Below are 21,412 nucleotides of genomic sequence, written 5' to 3'. Positions count from 1 at the left end.
TTTGTTGAAAAAATCAAAACAAAACCATTTCAAATGCTACTTCAGTTAAAAATACTCAACGCCAGACTATTTAAGAACTTATTTTCCTGCTTAGGACGTTTGTATTCTATTAATCACTATTTAAATGTTGAATTTCCTTCCCTTCGTAGTTAATAGCTTTGCTTCAAAAGTAAATGCAATGGCAGGCATGCGATCCCTCATTTGCGCAATCTTTTTTATTTTGCTGAAGCATTTCCACAATCTAAAATCTACAACGCACTTCCCCAAAACCATGGGCTAACAATTTAGTGAAAGGTTGAGGATAGGAAGCCCATTAGCCCGAAAGGAAAGAGATTCCCTTAACACCACTTCCCAGTTGGCACTCAAAGTGATAACGAGCACGTGTAGGAGTAGTAGGAATGTAGAAGCAAGCAATGTCCAATCTCCAACACCCAATAAAGTATAAATTTGTTTTTTTATGGATAATTTTATTTTGTTTGGTTAAATTTTTGCCGGGAGAGGACAAAAAGAAGGTTAAGGCAGGAGGCATGAGAAACCCGCTCAGAAATTTGGTATCAAATTTGAAACACTACTCCTTCAGCGCGCCTCCTCTTATTTCGTCCCCTCCAATCTCATTTCATTTCATTTCACGATTCCCTCTCTCTCTCTCTCTCTTCCAATCACAATCGCTTTGATTCCTTCTAATCTTCTCATCCACTGCTTAGGTTTTCACTTTCTTCGCAATTCGTTTTCCTCTCTCTCTCTCTCTCTCTCTCTCTCTCTCTCAAGTCTCAACCATGTCTTCAGAAACCCTAGAAGAGGAGAAACCTCAAGTGGGAGAACCCCTAGCTGAAGCCAACCTTAGCAAGCAAGAAAACGAAGCTGCAGAATCTGAAGAAGAAGATAATTCGGAGAAGAAAGACGTCGATGAGAAAAGCCAAGTGGAAGAGAAGAAGGAAGAAGAAGCAGATGATGAAGAGGACGAAGAGGAAGGGAGGAAGAAGCGTGTCAAAGTCAAGTCAAACAAGTCAACCAAAGAAAGCGATCCCGCTACGCCAGCAATTGAGAGACCAACTAGGGAGAGGAAAACGGTGGAGAGATACACTGTTTCTTCGCCTTCTAAGTTTCCGAGGTCTTCTTCAAGCAAAGCTTTGTCAATTGAAAAGGTGAGCATATATCTATATCTGTGTATTATCATTTCCCAGTTTTTCGAAATTCGTTGTTTTCTTTCTTCACAGTGACATTATTGGCTTTGATCGTGTGGATCTCCTTGGGTTTCAGGGCAATGGTACGCAGCTGAAGGACATCCCAAATGGTACAATTAAATATCGTTATTGTAGCTTTTGTACTAGTTGAAATCGTGTGATCTTGTTGATGGACTACTCAAGCATAAAGTTCATTGTAAAAATAGACCTATAAAATGTTGAAGTGATGTAGCGTGACTATGATTTGATATCATTATCTGAAGCTACAAAGTTTATAGCCAAACAAGATTTGGCATACTGTAAATGTAAGATTTGTAACAAAAAAGACCTAAGCAGCTTTGATTAAAGAACTGAAACACTAAGGGTGCACCCATTGTAACGTCATCAAAGTGGATTGCATAACTGCTGTCACTTTCATATCCTTCGTCAGATTTATACCCTTTAATATATTTATGTCTCATCCAACTCAACCTATATCGCATCAGTATCAAGATTCTAAAAATGAATTTGAAATGATGGATGCTAACTAAACCACTGCTAAGAGTCTAAAATGCCTGTCATGCATGGGCTATGGGTATATGCTTGTACCTAAGAAGTACATATAGTTCTACACTGTACTTAAACTGTATTATAATTGAGTCAAATATGTTTCCATATTGAACACTGACTGGATACTCCAAACACTTTTTTATGCATTTTTATATGTTTTTTACTTAATTTTTAAATACTGACATTAATTTGGATATTTCATTATGTCTATAAATGATTCATAATCATTTATTAAAATATAATATCTCTTGTGATTTAAAAATTTTCAATCTATGTTAATTTTAGGCTAAATTTATAGATTCAAATGTATTTGTGGTGTGTCTCATGATTGTTAAAATTTATCATGTTTCCCTATTTTGTATCATATTGTATTTGTATCTTGTATTGTATCCATGCTTCTCAGGCTTGGGCTCATTGAAATGTTGGAAGTAACAATTTTTACTAGGAATTCCCTTAAGAATGAGGGTTCATTCTCAATTGTATCTTACATTGCAGGTGCAGTTTTAGAAGTTAAATATCATGCCTTCTGAACTCTACAGAAGTTTGTAAAGTGTAAACATACTCCAACCCTCTAGGGATATTCTGCTTGTTGAAACTGGTTTTAAATTGAAAAATGGACTCTTAACATTATCTGCTTATTGAATTTGACCTCAACACGTCAGATGGTTATGAAAAATATTCCTCCTGAAAGGTGTAACATTCCATATTGTCAGAGAAATGTTTTTCAGCTGTTTGATATATTGCAAATTTTGGGTGTTATGTGGTGGCTTTTTTGTTGGCCATTTTTCTTTAACTCATGCATTCTAAATGTGCGAGCTGTGAAGTGATGAATGCAAATTGGTATTCTGTTATTCGATTCACTCCAATGGTGATTGAAATAAAGTTTGCACTTTTCCTAATTGATAGTGTTCACTTGCAAGTATGTTTCTCTAAAGCAGTGTTTCTAATGAAATTATTTACTTAATAAATTTTCTCAGTGGCTTTCAAGTTATCAAAGAGAAAAGCGGATGACAACCTGCGTATGCTTCATAATATACTGTTTGGGAAAAGGGGAAAGGTGACTGACCAACTTAGTTCTTTGGATGGTTTTGCATTGTTTTTGACAAGTTTCCATTTTTCCCCTGCTTTTATTATTGTTAATTAAGGGTGGATGGATGAGCACTCAAATATTGTGGTTGTTGCTTGAATGTTAGTGACATGCTTTCTTGTGTAGGCACACAATCTAAAGAGAAATATAGGGCTGTTTTCTGGCTTTGTGTGGGCTGAAAATGAGGTACAGTTGCATTATACACTGTAATATTGCTTGTCTTTTATTCTTAAATATGCAGATGAATGGGTTTTGTTTTAATGTCTTGTTTATTTATTTATTTTGGTTAGGTGTGCATGTTGTCTTTTGTTAAATATTTGAATGTCTGAAGCTGTAATTAACCTGCAAATAGTATGGTTCTATAATTCTTGGCAGGAAAAACAGAGGGCCAAGATAAGGGAGAGAATTGACAAATGTATCAAAGAAAAGTTGTTGGACTTCTGTGATGTGCTTAATATTCCAATAAACAAAACTGGTATGAAGAAGGTAAGTGTTGATCGTAATATTTTTCCATTCTCACATGGAATCAAAGAATGTCTATCCAAAAATCTGTTATTGATGTGACATTTCAGGAGGAACTGTCTGCGAAATTGTTGGAATTTTTGGAGTCCCCACATGCTACAACTGACATTCTGCTTTCTGAAAAGGAAAAGGTTTTATTTTATTTTATTTAATATGACTGTGTGAGGATAAGGGTTAATTAATATTGGTATAAGTTGTGACAAAATTTATCCCACTGTGACCGTTCTCATATATAGTACAACTTTTTCATATTTAACATGTCCATGCGTGATTGAAGATTTATTTTGTGCAATTTTCTGTATTTAACTTGCAAGCTTAGTATGACTTGTAATTCAACAATTGAATTAGTCAATTTTCAGATGTACATTTTTGTAGATTTAATTAATCATGTATGGCTGATATTAGTGTCATTGAGTTCTTACCTGTTGAATAAATATGCTATTTAAATTTGTGATAGAATTTTATGTTAGTGTTAGTTTTTTGAAGCTTGCTTCTATGTCACAGAAAGGTAAAAAGCGAACCCGAAAGGAAAGGCTTAGCAAATCTTCTGGTGAAGGATCTGAAACTCCTGCCAAGGTGTGTTGTCATACTATACATGAAATTCATTTTGGTTTGCCTCACAATAGTTATGTGCTAGACTATGTTGGGCATTCTCTTGCTTGCATCAAAATGTGACTGAGTATTTGATTCTTGTAGAATGTGCTTCAGTATTTGTAATCATCCGCTATATGTATATCAGTGATGATCTCTTTATCTTTAATTAGGATTGAATGTGACTGTTTTCAGTTATGTTTGTCTGATCCTACCCCTATGAGTGGGATTTGAATTTACTTTCCATTTATATGGACTTATGTGGATGAGCTTCAAATAGAACGTTGTATCATAAAGTATGTTTTTGTCTGATGTTGGCATAGTAACAGGTTTACTGTTGATGGTAGTTTGGTTCTGAAGTTCTGTAATTGAGCCTGAAAATATTCCAGCTGTTTTTTTTTTTTTTTTTTGCACTAATTCAGCCAATCACCTGAGTTGTCCTTTGATGTTTGCACCTGAAGAAGTTTCTTGAAACTGTGAACAAACTTGAAGTTAAAAATTATTGGTTAAATATATTAATTGAATCCCTGACTTCTAAGATACCGTTTGATATTCCTAGCAAATAAAATGAAGTTCCTTTTGATTTGTAAAGCAGTTGAAAGTTTGTTCTGTGAATATCTTGGGCAGTTATGATGCTTGTGGTTATAGGTTAAATTTTATAGCAGGATTTTTCAGTTCCTGTTGCTAGAATTCTGCATGTAGTGGATTAAGCTCTAGGCAATTGCCGTTTTGATTGTTGGTAATTGCTTCTGAACTCTCCATATAGTTTTCGGGATTGTTTTGCATTTAGGTGAACAAAACATGATATCTTGATTTTCAAGTTTCTGTATTCTATGAAGCCCTTACAGAAATTTTCATGATATTTAAATTCTATCGCTGGGGTGACTTCAATTAGAAACATGTCTACTATAGTGGATATTACTTACTGTTTATTGTGGCTTCTATAAATTTCATGGTTCGGTTTTGTCTGACCTTTGTTTCCTATTTCGGATGTAAATTATCTCATTCTGCAAGGGCATTAAATATGGATTGCTTTTCAATTATTTTTCTTTTGTTTTGATTGCTCTTATATATTTTATATGGGTTTAGATGCAAAAGCAAACTTCACAAGTTGGGAAAAAGCGAAACCAGTCTTCTGACACTGAGGAAGATGATGCAGCTGAACCTTCGGATGTTAAAGATGATTCTCAGGAAGATGATGTCTCAATACCAAAAAGTGACAGTGATCATGAGGAAAGCGAATCCGAGAAAGAGGATGATAAAGAAAAGGCTCGCAAACGTACTTCAAAAAAGACTCTGAAGGATGAGCGAAGTCCACCTCTAAAGAAGACCACCGCTGTAAAGACTGCCAAGAGCAGTGAAAAAACTCCTAAAAAATCTACTTCAAAAAAAGCTTTTACTGTCAGTACATCTAAGTCCAAGCAACCTGTGTCCAAGAAACAGGAAACCGTAAAGGAAAGCCAGGACTCTAAAGGGAAGGTTGCAAACAAAAAACGAACTGAAAAGTCTTCAGCAAAGGATCAAGGTGAGATACACTAACACAAATATTTCTAGCATTGAAAAGAAAACGATAATGTATCAAGTATCCTTAAGATTGTTGATTAAGAATTAAAAATTGGAAGTTTTATGGAAGTGTTACCATTGTATTTTACGATAATTATAATACATTATTATCTTAATTTTTAATTAAATTTTTTTATCTATTAAATTTTAACCAATATTTTTAATAAAATCCAAAATATAAAATTCCTGTGGGAGGAATTAATACATGTAACATTAAAAAAATATGCGGGTGCAATTGCCCCCAAAACCTACACTGAATCTCCGTCAATGTGTACTACTTAATCTAATGCCAGTTGTCATTGTTTGTTTGTGCTCGTAAGTTATTTTTTTGGAACATGATCAATTTTGCTAGAGTTGGAAAACATGCCCTCTACATATTACCGTGTTACATTTGAACAATTTACATAAAATCTTAATTATATAGGATTCAATTCTGTTAAGTATGTCTGTTTTGCCTTGTTTTTTCATGCTTACCCATTCCATTCTGATGCCAATGGCAGGCAAAGGAAAAAGTAGTAAGAAGGCCAAGACAGAACCTACGAGGGAGGAGATGCATACTGTGGTTGTGGATATTTTGAAGGAAGTTGATTTCAATACTGTAAGTAATGTTTTTCTGTCAGATTTTGATTGAATATCATACTTTTTTTAATCATTTTTGTATGTTCCTTGATGTAGGCAACTTTATCTGATATTCTCAGGCAACTTGGTAAGACCATTTCCAATAACTAAATTCTCTCCCCCTTCCCAAAAGGAGAAGGGAAATGATTTCTTGAACTCAGCTCATTTATGATGAAATGTTGGCAGGTACCCACTTTGGCTTGGATTTAATGTATAGAAAAGCAGAGGTGAAGGATATAATTACAGATGTAATTAATAGCATGTCTGATGAAGATGGAGACGAAGCGGAGGATGGTGAGGATGACGATGCAGATAAAGATAATGCGTAACTGTAGATTTGTTGGGTAAATAATCATAGACCCGTGCAGAAATTAGATGCAAGTGGTTCATTCTACAGCAAGATTTCCCCACCATAAATCTCGTGACAACTGTCTCTTCGGATTACAGGCTTTCAGTGGAGGATATTTTGGTTAATTGGTTTGAGTTCTGACTCTTCCTAGATAGGTTTTCTCAACTAGGTTGTACTTTGTATCCTATTAGACTAGATTTAGCCCTTCTCTGTATTTCTGATGTGACCTTAATTTTACCGTATATTGAATAGGTTGTTTATTCACCTGCCTGTAAACGAAATTGGCTTTTAAGTTAGATCAACATGTGATTTTTGAGTTCGAACTAGATTGTGATTTTTCCTAGTTTATTGCTGATATGCATCCGCCCCCAATTATTACGAAATTACTGTTTTTTGTGCATTTTTATAGTGCCAATTCTGCTTCTAGCTTCTCATTTCAAGGGTGATCCTCGTGTAAACTATGTACATCAACTTAAAGTACTAAAATCAATTATTCCTTATGAACAAGAATTTCGTAGTTATATTCCGGAGTTTTAATTTATGCCCTTGGCTCTGATATTCCATACAAGATCTAGTTAGGGAAGACAATGTGTTCATACTCATTTTGCAAAATTATCAATAATGGATTGGATAAATATTTGCTTAACAAAGTTGAGTTTGAGTATGAATGTGTTCTAAACCTTAAATACTTGCAAAATATTCATACATGTATTATCCGATTCTATTTTATATATTTTTCTAAGTTAATGGTTATAATTTTTGTTATTTTAAAAATATTTATATTTTTTAATAAACTATTAATTTTTATTATTTATTATATATATAATATAAAATTAATTATAATAATTATTTCACATATAAAAAATATAAAATATTGTATTAATTAAAGCATTTTATAAATTATAAAATTTTAGTTGGGAACTGCAATTAGAAGTGGAGGCAACAATTATAAAAGTTTTAATGATCACAAATGTTTGGAATTTTGATTTAGATTTTGATAATTGCACATGCTCAACGCCATTTAACGCCATTTTAATATTTAAAACAAACGACATTATAATGTTGGTACTAAGTACTCCATTCCAATGGCAATTATTTCTGACTGCCAGTTAAACACGTCATTTCAAATCAATTTGCTAGCTGTCAACATAAAGCTCGGCTTCCCGTGTATTTAGATATTTATAAACTTGAGACTAAATAAAATTACTTTTATTTTAAAAAAATTAATTGCTATAATTTATGCTTTAATTTTTTTAAATTGTAATCAATAAATTTTCGAACATCAATCAAAATACAAGTTTATTATATCTATTTAAATACGAGTTTAAAATTATATATATATATATATATATATATGTATTATTTACTTACTAAATATATTAGAACAACAATCAAAATATATTTACATTTTGAAAATATAAACACATTTTCAAACATCTACTTCCTCTACCTTATTCTCTAACATCAATCTTGATGTTTTTGCTTTCTTTTATTTTCTTGGGACTAACATTGTGTTTATCAAATGAGTTAAAGAGTGCATTAATAATATTTTAATAAAATTATGATCATTTTAACATATTTAATTAATGTCATAAAGATATTAACAAATATTTTCTAAGAAATAAATTATTTTTTTTTACTCTTTATACTTTTAAATTCTCTTAATTATAATAAAATAAATATTTTTAATTTTTAAAATAATAAATATATACTTTTTATTTAATGTTTATTATATAAAATAAAAATGTTAAAAACGAAAAGACAAGATTAATACTTTACTCTTTTAATTTTTTTTTATTTCATTTTTTAAATTTATTTAATTTAATTTTTTGTTTCATTTTAATATTATTTTCAAATATCAATCAAACAGGTCATGTATGGTTTAATTATGTTTAACTTCTTCAATCTAATAAAAGGACAAAGAAAAGAAAGATGACAGTAGTGAAGAAAATTAAGAATAATTACAAGTCTATTACATAGTTTGCATCGAGGATACTTTTGAGTAAAAACTAACAGTGCAGTTTTTTACATAAAAATTATGTTAATATATTTATACAACATTTTATGTTATTTTTAAAATTTTTATCATATCATATATTTATACATTTTTCTCTCTTTTTTTCCACTTCATATACTAAAAAAATAATTCCAACATTCCATTTTTTTACGACACCCTCAGCTAATGCGAAAGTATGCAAACTCGCAGACGAGGTTAATTTATTAATTACAGTGCCTTTTATGTTTCAAATTTTTGGAGACTAAATCAGAATCATTATAATTGCCTTAAAGGTATGCTATGTTATACTGGAAACTAGTAAATGTCAAGTAAATCATGTGCAAGTAGCAGATGTCAATGAGCAAGAAACAATTATTCAAACTTCGATTTGGTGGCTACTGCTATTAAATAGATTATTGAAATTATAAAATTGTTGGTGATGGACTTCAATTTAATTCCCACCTGACATAGACATTGGTATACTACTTTAAGGCTCTATGTGGTTCTAATCCGTTGAGGTCCAATAATTTAAGGCTGCAGTTGTTTTTTGAGTTATGTGACACATAAATAAATTTAAAAAATTAAGATTTTGTTATTCTTGATCTTTAGAATTGTGTTTAAATATACATAAATAAAAAAATATATAATAATTATATTAAAGTTATAAAAATATAATAAATATTTTTTAATAAAATTTACTATTATTAATTACTTATTTTCAGCACTAAAAACTGACATTAACAAAATTTAAAAAATTATTAGGTTTTATATTTTTAAGTTAATAAATATATTTATTTTTTTCATAAAAAATAAAATAAAATTTATTGGTTGAAAAAAGAAAAAAAAATGATTCCGTTGTATTCCTAGTTTTAAACAAAATGGAAAATAGGGATTTCAAGAATCAAACATACAGTCGTCATTTTATCAACCAGAATCAGCATCGCCAATTTAAACCTACCGCGGCTAAGTAACAAACATTTCACACAATCTCACATAAACCTTAGTTTGGATTTCTAGCCATTCTGACATGGCCCAAACGTCATATAATTCAGTCATAATGTTGCATTTTGACAATAAAATTGCACATCTACTCCTAACGAAAATACTAACAAGTATATAAAATAACAAAACTAAAAAATGTTCTATATACAAAGAAGGAATTTTCATAACTTGAATATACATTCTACCATATTCAACTTTAACTTGAGCAACTTCCTCTAATAGAATACTTTTTGCTGAAACATCTACCATTATAGCTTATTCATGATCAAATATTAGTGCCAACCATCACTTGAGATAACTTATGTTATAGAAACCTGTCTCAATTGTCTTATATACACTAGGGGTAGATAGATCAAACTCTAACTATATAACTCACTGCAACTTAGATTTCTCTTTAGTTGATTAGCTATTTTATCATTGTTTTTTTTCCTCGTACATTGAATAAAAATCAATATTTTTAAGAATATTAGTTAAAATTAAAATATTTTGATTTAAATATATTATTAATTCTTCTAAATATAGGTCGTTTTATAAAAAAAATTTATAAATTTTTTTTTTGGAATGTAGTTATTAAAAAGTTAAAAATTTAAAATTTAGTCAATGATATTTACCTTATCTCTATTAAGTGCTAAGTTGACTAATCGTTAATTAATTCAGCATTTCACATAGTATCACGTAGCCTAATCACAGCTTATATACTATGTCACGTCATTTATTATTTATTATTATTTAAAATTAAAATTTACAAATAATTCTATGAACTTATTTAATATAATTATATAAAGCCCTTTTTCTTCCATTTCTCCGCACATTTCCAGCATCTCTCCTCTACTCCTATCACTTCCCTTTCCCCCACCTCTACTCCCTCCTCACACTACCATTCCTCCCCTTCATTTCACACCTCCTTCCTCTTCCCCACCCTTCCATCCACACCACCCCTCTCCTCCACCCACTTTCATTCTCCTAATTCGCACTACTCCCCTCTTTCACTCCTTACTTCCTTATCGCACTACCCTCTCTTTTCATTCCTTTCCTTTTCCAAATCACTTCCCCCTCCAATATCCACATTCTCACCCCAATTCGCAGCACTCTCCATCTCTTCCTATTCTCCTATCCGCACCACCCTTTACTCTTTGCCACAATCCTCTCCCTCCAATACTTCCTTTTCTCCACACTCATCTCCCTCCAACGCCCCCATCTAAACCACCCCTCTACCCGCCCACTTCCATTCCTCCATCTACACCACTCTCTTTTACTACCCTTTCTCATTCCTTCGCACCACTCCCTTCCTTTTTTCCACGTCCCACCCACCTTTGCACTACCCATTTTCCCAACTCCTTCCCCATACCCTTCTCCCTTCAACCTCCACTCATATTTGCGCCACCCCTTTTTTCACATCCCTTTCTCTCTAACACTTACACTCATATCACCATCTGCATCACCTCTCTCTCCTACCCCTTTCCATTCTTCCATCTCCACCACTCTATCTCCTTTCTCTCCCTTTCTCATTTTTAACGGCACCACCCATTCATCCTCCTGAAAACAAAATGTTGAAACCAATAAAAAAAATAAGAAAAATAATAAATAATAAATAACATGATATGCCACATAAACTGTGAGTGTGCCACGTGGAGTGCTGAGCTGACTCTCCGTTAGCCAGCTCAGCACTTAACAGAGAAGTAACAGCAAGACTAAATTTTAAATTTTTAACTTTACAAGAACTGAATACTAACAAAAAATTTTATAAGGACTTAGTACAAAACAACCTACATTTATAGGAACCAATAACATATTTGAGCCAAATATTTTTTATATTATTTTTTAGAATATTAGTAATTTTATATATATATATATGTTCACATTTCTTTTAACACAAGGATCTTTTTTTATTCTCTTTTACAAGGTCCAATTCCAATGTTGTTCACTCGGACTAGTTGTGACCAAGGCTACCTTCATAGGTGATATTTAATCCACAAAGCTAAATAAGATAAGAAAAACAAAAAAAAAGAAGAATAAGAAGCAAAGACAATATAAGAAAAAAAAGTTATTTGGAGTAAACAATCTGATTTAGATGAGAAAATGGTCATGTGTAGAGTATATGAATTTGTTTATTTTTTTATCTTATGATTTAATTTATAATTTTGTAAAAAATATGATGTGTTACGTATGTTATATTTATATGTTGACATATTATAATATTGTTTATGATAGTTTGGAAACTTTTTTCTTAAGTTAAATTTTCTTTGGTTTGTTTTTTTTATAAAAAATAATTATATAATTTTTAAAATTGTGTAGAAATGATAAAATTAATTTTAAATATTGGAAATTAAGAAACAATAAAAAAAAGCAGACTTATATATTTGTTTATAAAAAAAATACTTTTCTAAACTAAAATAAAAACTTTAATTCCTTAAATAATAAGTTATAGACCTTAACATTATAAAAAAATTAGAAAAACGTTTTAGTGATATACATATGGACATGTAACTTGCAATTGGAAATACTAATTACAAATTATTTTCTCTAAAATATTTATTGTTTATTTTTGGTTTTACTAACTCTTTGAGAAAGGAGACAAAGAGAGGAGTCCTTTGAATTATTTGTCTTTGAAAGTCTTTACATGGAAAGAAGAAAATAAAGAGAAAAAAAATACCCAATTTTAACTTGGTTTGACATATTTTATTTAAATTTATAAATTTTTTAATAATTTTATTATTTATAATTTTATTTAAATAAAAATTAATTTTCATCTATAAATTTTGAATAGACAAAATCATAACTTTCTATATTTACAATTTTTGAAGATATAAAATTTTAAATTCTCACCAAACACAGTTATTTAAACTTCCAATTAGAGGTGTCAAATAGGCTAGTCCTAATTAATTTAGTCTTAACTCATGTAGGTTAGGGCTAAAAGGCTCATTGGATCAAAAGGTCCAAAATATGAAAAAGTTCATTGAGTCCAAAAGCTCATGAGATTAAATTGACATGGACTAACTAATTTTAAATAAATTATTAATTATAAAATTTCTTAACATGTTATTTTATAATTTTATTTGAGTCTTAATCATAAAATTTATCATGTTTTAATCTTTTTATACTATTATATTTTATTTATTTGTTTTTATAAAATTATCTTAAGAAAATAACATATTCAATAAATAATTTTAAAGTCATAATAGAGATACCAAATTAATCTCAAAATATAATATTAGTTAAATTTATTAAATTATTTGTTATAAAATTATCAAAATGTTTGAAATGATTTATTTAAATAAAATTTAATGTGTTAAAAAATATAAATATAATATTATCATCGTGAAAATCATAGACATGTGATACTTAATATTACCAAATTCATGAATGCAGAAAAATAATTTATAAACTTAGTAAAAATTAATGAATATTTGAAATTTTAAATTTTGATTTATCTTAATTTAATATAATTTATTTTTAAAGTAAAATAATTTGATTATACAGAATTGATTAATTTTTTTAAATATATTTTTATATTTAAAATATAATTTTAAATAAAATAATTTAATAAAAAAAAATAGATGTGTCTTTTATTAAAAAATATTTATTAATTATTCTATAAAAAATATGTTTATTTATTTATTTTTATAAAATTATTTTTAAAAAATCATATGTTTAATGAATATTTTTAAAGTCACAATAGAAACACAAACTGACAATAAAAAAAATAACAGTAACTAAATTTGTTAAGTCATATATTATGAAAATGCTTAAAATAATTTATTTAAAATAAATTTTAATATGTTAAAAAATAAATATAATATTCTCATCATAAAAATTATGAAAAAATAATACTTAATATTACAATATTTATTAATACAGAAAATTAACTTGTAAACTTAGCAAAAATTAATTAATATTTATAATTTTAAATTTTAGTTAATCTTAGATTGATAGAATTTTTTATTTTTAAAATATTTTTTTTAATTTTAAATTAAATATTAATAAAAATAATAAATAATATATGTATCTTTTATTTTAAAAAAATAGGATAATATTTATTAATTACTTTTTAAAAAGTGTAAACTAAGATCCTAACCCTAGTTTACATTTATTTATATATTAGAGCTGAAGGTCAGAATAAGCCTACTATATATGAAGTTTAAAAAAATTGGAGCTGCAGAGAGTAAGTTATATGAGGAAGCTTGAGGCCAAATGGACACATCTACCTCCAATATACCTAAATAATTATATATTATAGTGAATAAACATATAATTACACTTCATATCATAAATATAACTACTTCTCCCTTTCCTCAAAATTTTCAATATAAAATTTAAATAAATAATCCACTTAAGCAATTATAGATTGAAAATCCTCACATGCACATTGTTAACCAAAGCGTACGTGTGGCTAAACTCTTCTTATATAATTGCTTTGAAGAAATAGAACATGCACAGATCTCAGTTATATAATCGTTTATTTCTACTCAATTTTCTCTGACCATCATTACTTTGCCAGTGAACATCTGATCTGAGTGAGTTCTACAACCTCTTTTTGCACATTCTTAGTTAGCAATAACAACGCTTATAATTTGCTCTACCTTGTTCCATTTAGTGTTTTATTGTATACAAACTTTGCATTGCCATGCTTTAAACACACTTTTTAAATACGAATAATGTCACTAGTTTTAGATTGTGGTCAGGTTCATATGGCAAATAAAATGGATGTGAGAGTAGGAGAACCAATATTGGTGCCTCCTGCAGAAGAAACAAAAAGGGGTCTCTACTTTCTCTCAAACCTTGATCAGAATATAGCACATCGAGTTCGCACAATTTACTGTTATAAGTCAGATTCTAGAGGCAATGAAGATGCTACACAAGTTGTCAAGGATTCTTTGTCAAAGATTCTTGTTCACTATTACCCTATGGCTGGGAGGTTCTGCATCAGCTCAGAAGGGAAGCTTATCGTAGAGTGCACAGAGGAGGGTGTTGTGTTTGTTGAGGCTGAAGCAAACTGTGTGATTGAGGACTTGGGAGATTTGTCAAAATCAGACCTTGAAACTCTTGAAAACTTGTTTATGATATCCCTTGTTCAAAAAACATACTTGACATGCCTCCTCTGCTAATTCAGGTTTGTGGATATTCTTTTTGCCCTTTGATTTTCCCTCCTTTTCATTCTATTTTTCTCTTTTTTCACGCCCATCTTATTACACCTGTTACAAAGGGTGAGAAAAATAATATTCTTATAAAATTTGATAGCATTATGAAATACTTCTCCCTTAAATAAGAAAAAGATATTTTGACCCACAAAACTCACACTGCCTATATTTATGCCCATGTATTTGTGTATGGGCAGAACAGAAGAGATTGAAAAATTAAAGTTGCCTTCCATGATATGTCAGTAAACCCTAATAATTAGTATATTTTAAAATTTTTATATTTATTTTCTTTAACATTCATTTTTTATTCTCCTTTTTGGTTTTATATATCTTTTCTACATGTCTTTTCTTCTTCTTTTTTTATCACATTATCCATTATATATCTTATTTTGTTTTCTCTCTCATAATTTTTTTTTCTTATCTCACTATTTCCTCTACTCAAAAAGGGTGTATAAGTATAATTTTCCATTTTTTTATAGTAAATATCTAACTTTTTTCCTGCCAAAGCATATGCATATCACTAAAACGTTACATACTAATAAAAAATAATTGGACCTTAAGATTATCTCTATTCGTATATTTTTTATCTAAGAAAAGTTTAACTTTTAATATACATTTAATAGTTTACTTTTTGTTAAAAAAACTATTCTAAATTCCTAATGGGCCAACAGGGCAAACCCAATCCCTAATTGTTAGTATGTGCATTTTTTAAAGTATATGTTTACCAGACCCTCTCTTTCAGGTGACAAAATTCAAATGTGGAGGATTTGTATTAGGGGTAAACGTAAACCATTCCATGGATGATGGTTTAAGTGCTATGCAATTTGTGAATGCATGATGGGGTGAGACAGCCAGAGGCTTGGACTTAAATATTCCACCAGTTCTCGACAGAACCATACTCAAAGCGCGCAACCCTCCTAAAATAGAGTTCCCACACCACGAATTCGATGAAATTGAAGATGTTTCAAATACCAACAAACTCTACGAGGAAGAGATGCTCTATGGGTCCTTCTATTTTGATCAACAAAAGATTGAGTTGCTTAAGAAAAAGGCCACAGAAGATGGTGTTACAAAAAAGTGCTCTACTTTTGAAGCACTCTCAGCTTTTGTGTGGAGAGCTAGAACTGAAGCGTTAAATATGAATCCTAATCAACAAATAAAATTACTTTTTGCGGTTGATGGAAGATCAAGATTTGTGCCACCAATACCAAAAGGGTATTTTGGTAATGCTATTGTGTTGTCAAATGCTACGTGCAAGGTGGGGGAATTATTGAATCACCCGCTGTCATTTACTGTGGGATTGATTGGCAAGGCAATTGAAATGGTCACAGACAGTTACATGAGATCTGCTATTGACTATTTTGAGGTCAACAGAACAAGGCCTTCCTTAACAGCAACACTTGTGATCACAACATGGACTAAGATACCTTTTCACACTGCAGATTTTGGATGGGGGGTGCCTTTGTCTTTTGGCCCTGTAACTTTGCCAGAAAAGGAAGTCATTTTGTTCTTGTCACATAGTGAAGAAAAAAAAAAGCATAAATGTGCTCTTGGGTTTGCCTGCTTCTGCCATGAAAAAATTTGAAGCGCTTATGGCGATATGAATAATGACCACATGAATTCTAATTTTTCCTTCATTAGTTACCTTATTTGTAAGCCTGTTTTGCATAAAATTGTTTTGTAATTGAAGAATGTTTAGAAGGAACTGTTAATTAGTAACAACTACTAGGACATTACCGCTAGTGGGTAATCATTGATCATTTATAGGTTATTATATACTTGAAAAAGGTTGGTTTATAGGTCATTTACATAAGTAAGGTTGGTGTGCATGATAAATATGGAGATCATTTTTATTAATAACATGCAATAAAGAAGGACTATCCCACTGACTACCGAGCACATTAAATATAGGAAGGCCACTGTCATGCCCCACTTTCACCCATAATAATAACTTGATTTTAAAGTTATGATTATTTAACCCTTGATTCAAAGAAAAAAGAGAGATAAAAATATGAAGTAAGGTTGAAATAAATATAAATAAATTGAAAATTCATGGCTCATAGTCGATGTGACAGTGAATATTTGAAAATGCGGCAACTTTTTTTTTAAAAGAAAGGTGTTATTGGCTCCCAAAAGAAATTTCACTATTCAAAATTATAAAATCAAGTACATAAAACATAAATGACAAGTTTCAAGAGTTTATTTTTTGAAAAAATCGTACAAGATAAGTAAAACCAAATTAATGTACATTGATTTAGACATCGAATGACCAAAATAATAACGAGACAATCTGTATTATGAGAACCAAGCATCTTGAACTTAAGTGTGATCCCACTGACCTTAATTAACATTTTTTAAAATCACTTCATTCCGATACAATATATCTAATTTCCTTTTAATTAATTTAACAAACCTGAGTGTCGAAGGACATGTAACTTGCAATCACCTCCAACCCAAACCATACATAAATATGTCCGTACGAAAGAAGTAAAAAAAACGAGAAACATGTGAGCCTTGAAACAGATTACGCAAAGGAGGAGTCACTGAACTTTTTAATTTGTTGAGTAATAAACTATATGACACCTAAGGCTTTTATTTGCGTTAATTATTCCATAACCCTACAAAATTTGAGACTTTGATTGGCGATAATATATGTGTAAAAAAACTTCAAACATATCCAATCAAGGTTGCGGTGCATGGATTTTGATTATAAGAACAACGAAGAACTCAAAATTTTTAATGTTTGACAGTTAAGATCAGATCAGAAAATACTTTTATTAAACTGATACCAAACTTCAATACTCGACGATCAGCTCATCGTCAAAAATTGTCTATACGGACAAATTAAATATGTTCTTAATGACATTTTTGCCTTAAATCTATTTCGATTTTCGAGAGCCTCAACTTACAGCTTACAAGGGTCTCATAATGGTCATTGATGCATCTGTCACATATCTACGACTAACCTTTTAGTTATATACCAAACAATTTTGATTTGCAGATATCCATTATGTCATCTTATTCTTCAACTCACACTAAAAATTATTTTTAAAACTTTTAAAATTAGAGACAATCTATTATATGAAATTGATAGATTTATCCTTTTAAGTTAACAAACAAATCTATGTTATAAAAAACAGTGTATCTTGTTTAAGAAAAATTGAAATTCAACATTATTAAAGTAAGGGGACGACATTTTAGAATATAAAAAAGAATTAATAATTTGGGAGACGTGAATGATTATGAGATAATTTAAACAAAAATTTAAATTTAAATATGACAAATAAAAAAATTTAAAAGATAAAAAAAAAGTCACAAATTCAATTCAATAAAAAAATTTAAGATTTGTTTTAAATAGTTAGTAATTAAATTAAAAAAATGAAGTTAATATTCTTTTGTTACTTTATGGGTTTTCTTGCCATTTTGTGACTATATTTACTGAATGCTACAAAAAGTCTTACTCTCATTTTCGCTCTTATATATGCTACTACTGTAATAGTAAAAGAATCTTTTTGTAACTTGTTTTCTTTCTCTTTTTATAGTTCTACCTTTTATAATGAATGAAATAGCTTTTAATAGATATAATTAAAGTAGTTTTAAAATTTATTTTAGCTATTACTCAAAAAAATATTAAGAAATATTTTACATATTTTATAATGTCTTAATTTGGTTATATAATATTATTTCTAAGTATGAGATTTTATCAAGCCACTTTATTTCATTTGCTTACTCATGCTTATTCAAAAACATTTTTAATTTTAGGATCTGAATCCATTGTTTATTAATGATAGTTATTGGTGGATGGAGAAATAATACAAGTAATAATTTTTTTCAAAAATTTTAAGAAACATACAAAATGACTTTTAATTTTGAGTTTTATTCTTAGAAAGGTCTTACACAAGTATTTATAATAAAGAATAATCCATTATTTTTTTAGCAATGATCAAATTCAATAACAATAATTTAATAAAAATTCTATAAGACTTTAATAATCAAATCCATTAAACATGCTTAAACTCAGCTCCCTGTCTAAAACATAATAAAACATTTAATTAAAATATAAAATTTTGACTCAAACCTAAATAAAAATAAGAATTAGGCTAATAATTTTGAATTTAACCTTAATCTACGTAGTCTAAGACAAGAATTTAGGTTTCATTCTTCTTTTTCACATTCTCAAATATTTTAAACCATTATCATTTTATCTACAACTTTTTAACTTTTCTTTATTTTAATCTTGTGATATTACCTCCAAATCCTTACAAAAAGATACATTTTTTTTATAATTTCCATCCTTCTTCTTCTTTCTTTCTTTTTGTTCATCATCAATTCACTATCTCTCACCTTAAAAAAAATACATAATCACAAATTTCACACATCTCTTTTTTTTTCAATTTCTTTTTATTTTTTAGACAATACCACCTCTATTTTTATTTATTTAAAAAATAATCATTTATTGGAAGTAATTTTTAAATATTTTTATTCTTAACTACTCAAATAATATAAATATTACATATAGATAAAATAATATTGATAAAAATATTTATTATTATTATTATTATCCAAAATTTTATACAGACAAATAAATATGAACAATTTTTTTTCTCTCTAGATAAACAGTAGCATAGGTTCTCTTTTCCCAATCCATTTCTCTCCAAGTTTCTGCCAAACATTTTACCATCCGAAAAGCTCGTAATCAACATCACAGCTCGGGTTAGAAGAATAAGACAATGGACTGTATAGAACTGAAGTGGGGCTATGCCTGTGGCTCTGACCCATAGGAAAGGTGCAACCCATATCCTCTTGGCCAGTCTCCATCTCCCTCAATGCCTCACAGAACAAGTCAACGTCGCAGGGGAGCCATAAGGGACCGTCGTTTCTGTAACCATATTCTCTCTCAGCAGCATCCAAAAGCGTCTTGAACAAAGGGTGGTTCGCGATCTTTATCTTGATTACAAATCTTTGCCTCTCAGGTCCAACGTACACACAAAGGCAACCATGTGGAGTCTTCTTCTTCTTCTTGTTGGTCAATTTTCCATAGCTTCCACTACCATTGTTTTCAGGGTGCAATCTCTTGCTTCTTCCCAATACCCTCTTACACTTCTTCACAAGGTCCATCTCTTTTTTTGGAAAATAAATCTTATATATCTCTCTTGTACTCCTTCTACTTATAGATGAAGCAGATATGCTAAGGAAACCTACAACAAGGTAGCTTATGTACTCTTCTTGTGTTTAATATAGAAAGTAGACGCAAAAAAGTATTGATTGGAACCTTGAAAGAGATATGAAAGGATAAAGCCGGAGATTGAACTGGTGTCAGTTTGTTGTATGATGGGTATTGAAATTGGAAGTTAATTAAGGGTTCCTTATATAGAGGACTTGGTCTCACACGGTCGCACCCTTGCATAGACTCTCCGACTATTTAGGTCTTACATTTTAGATCACAAGCACGCTGTGGATTTTGAATCCTTTTGAAAACGAAAGTAGCATGATATGATGGAAAGAGGGAGGTAATTATCATCTTGAATTTTATATTTCTGTTTTTTGAAAGAGTTAAAAATTACCTATAGTCGACATTTTCCATAGAAAAAGTCAAATGTTTGATAAGCAAACTAGAGTTGAGTCTGATTAAGAATTTCCTTTGTCTAAAGATAATAATTTGAATTTGAAAGCTTCTGCTTTGTAATTATAGTAATTTATGATAAAAATATTTCATTAATTTATTTAATAATAAAATTACTTTCAACAATTATGAATAAAATATATTATTAAAAACATTAAAAGAATTCCTATAAGTCATCGAATCGTTTAAATGCAAGTGCAACTTGAATCCACCGTTGCTAAATGTCAAACATAAGAACCAATAATAGCAAGTGGACACTGAAGTAGGTGGGTGAGAACTAGAGAGGACATATATTCTTTTTGGGGAAAAGAGAAGAATAATAAAAAAAAAAAGGGGAAAAGTAGCCATTGCTTGCGCTGTCATTCCTGACGGGCATTCAGAACTCCTAGTTTCTATTTTCCGACACGAGAAAACACGTGGGTTTTTAATAGGTCACATGCCTTTGTCTGCTTCATCGTTCAGTCAACTGTGAAATTCTTTTTATACTTTACAGGCTTAATTAAGATCTTCTCCCTTGAAAAATTGCCGTTTTTTGTTTTCAAATTTTTAAGAATATTTTCATATTTTTTAATTATATTTATTTTTTATTTTATCCTTAATATTACAATTTTTTTGACTTAATCTCTCATTTTGTAAAAAGTTATAATATTGCCTTAAAAAATATAATATTGGTGAAAATTATTAAATTAAAAAATTATTTAGAAAAGTTAAATATAATTTTTTATAATATTTAAAGAAATTAAATTATAAATATTTTTAAAAAACTATTTAGTGAAATAATATGATTGATTCATTTTTAAAAATTCAAAAATTCAAAAAATATGTTTCTTAAATATATAAATAAAAAATATATTAATTATCTTGATGATAAGATGAAGTACAAATATACAAATAAAAACTAGTTTAATAATTTATGCAATGCACAATAATTTTTTTAAATTTTATTTAAATTTAATTTTATAACTATTAATGATATATTTAAATAATAATAATTCAACTAAACTAAATAATTTTAAAATATATTTTATTTTAATAATATTTTTATTGTGCATATTAAAAAATATTTTAATTATATATTAATAATTAATATATAATAAACATTATTTAAGAAATAATTTGCTTAAAAGTAAACTTTAAATTAATAAACAGAATTAAAATATTTTTGTAAATATAATAATATATGTTCACAA

General features: G+C 29.2%; 2 protein-coding genes and 1 pseudogene across 2 annotated transcripts; 2 read left to right on the top strand and 1 right to left on the bottom strand.

The window, feature by feature from the left end:
- The first annotated feature begins 463 nt into the window (after window positions 1-463).
- LOC113853870 (protein DEK) lies at window positions 464-6,842 on the top strand. Its single transcript, XM_027484557.1, has 11 exons — window positions 464-1,145; window positions 1,261-1,294; window positions 2,711-2,790; window positions 2,947-3,006; window positions 3,196-3,306; window positions 3,393-3,473; window positions 3,847-3,918; window positions 5,023-5,458; window positions 5,997-6,094; window positions 6,172-6,202; window positions 6,301-6,842. Exons 1-11 carry the CDS (start codon window positions 777-779, stop codon window positions 6,441-6,443), a joined length of 1,515 nt encoding a protein of 504 aa, XP_027340358.1. The 5' UTR covers window positions 464-776; the 3' UTR covers window positions 6,444-6,842.
- A 7,307-nt stretch (window positions 6,843-14,149) lies between these two features.
- On the top strand, window positions 14,150-16,203 carry LOC113853871 (annotated as a pseudogene).
- A 3,070-nt stretch (window positions 16,204-19,273) lies between these two features.
- LOC113855734 (indole-3-acetic acid-induced protein ARG7-like) lies at window positions 19,274-19,717 on the bottom strand. The gene has a single exon (XM_027487362.1). The coding sequence runs from the start codon at window positions 19,715-19,717 to the stop codon at window positions 19,274-19,276; it is 444 nt and encodes a 147-aa protein (XP_027343163.1).
- Window positions 19,718-21,412: the final 1,695 nt, after the last annotated feature.

This window comes from Abrus precatorius, unplaced genomic scaffold (genome assembly GCF_003935025.1).
Source record: "Abrus precatorius isolate BTA unplaced genomic scaffold, Abrus_2018 Scaffold11, whole genome shotgun sequence".
Classification (NCBI taxonomy): Eukaryota; Viridiplantae; Streptophyta; class Magnoliopsida; order Fabales; family Fabaceae; genus Abrus; species Abrus precatorius.
This window is presented reverse-complemented; position numbering and strand designations above follow the sequence as displayed.

Bases quoted from the DNA above. Each gene is read 5' to 3' on its own strand.
- LOC113855734 (XM_027487362.1), bottom strand. From the start codon at position 19,717: ATGGACCTTGTGAAGAAGTGTAAGAGGGTATTGGGAAGAAGCAAGAGA.
- LOC113853870 (XM_027484557.1), top strand. From the start codon at position 777: ATGTCTTCAGAAACCCTAGAAGAGGAGAAACCTCAAGTGGGAGAACCC. The intron at 1,146-1,260 runs GTGAGCATATAT...CTTGGGTTTCAG, and splicing joins AAGCTTTGTCAATTGAAAAG to GGCAATGGTACGCAGCTGAA. The intron at 3,007-3,195 runs GTACAGTTGCAT...AATTCTTGGCAG, and splicing joins TTGTGTGGGCTGAAAATGAG to GAAAAACAGAGGGCCAAGAT.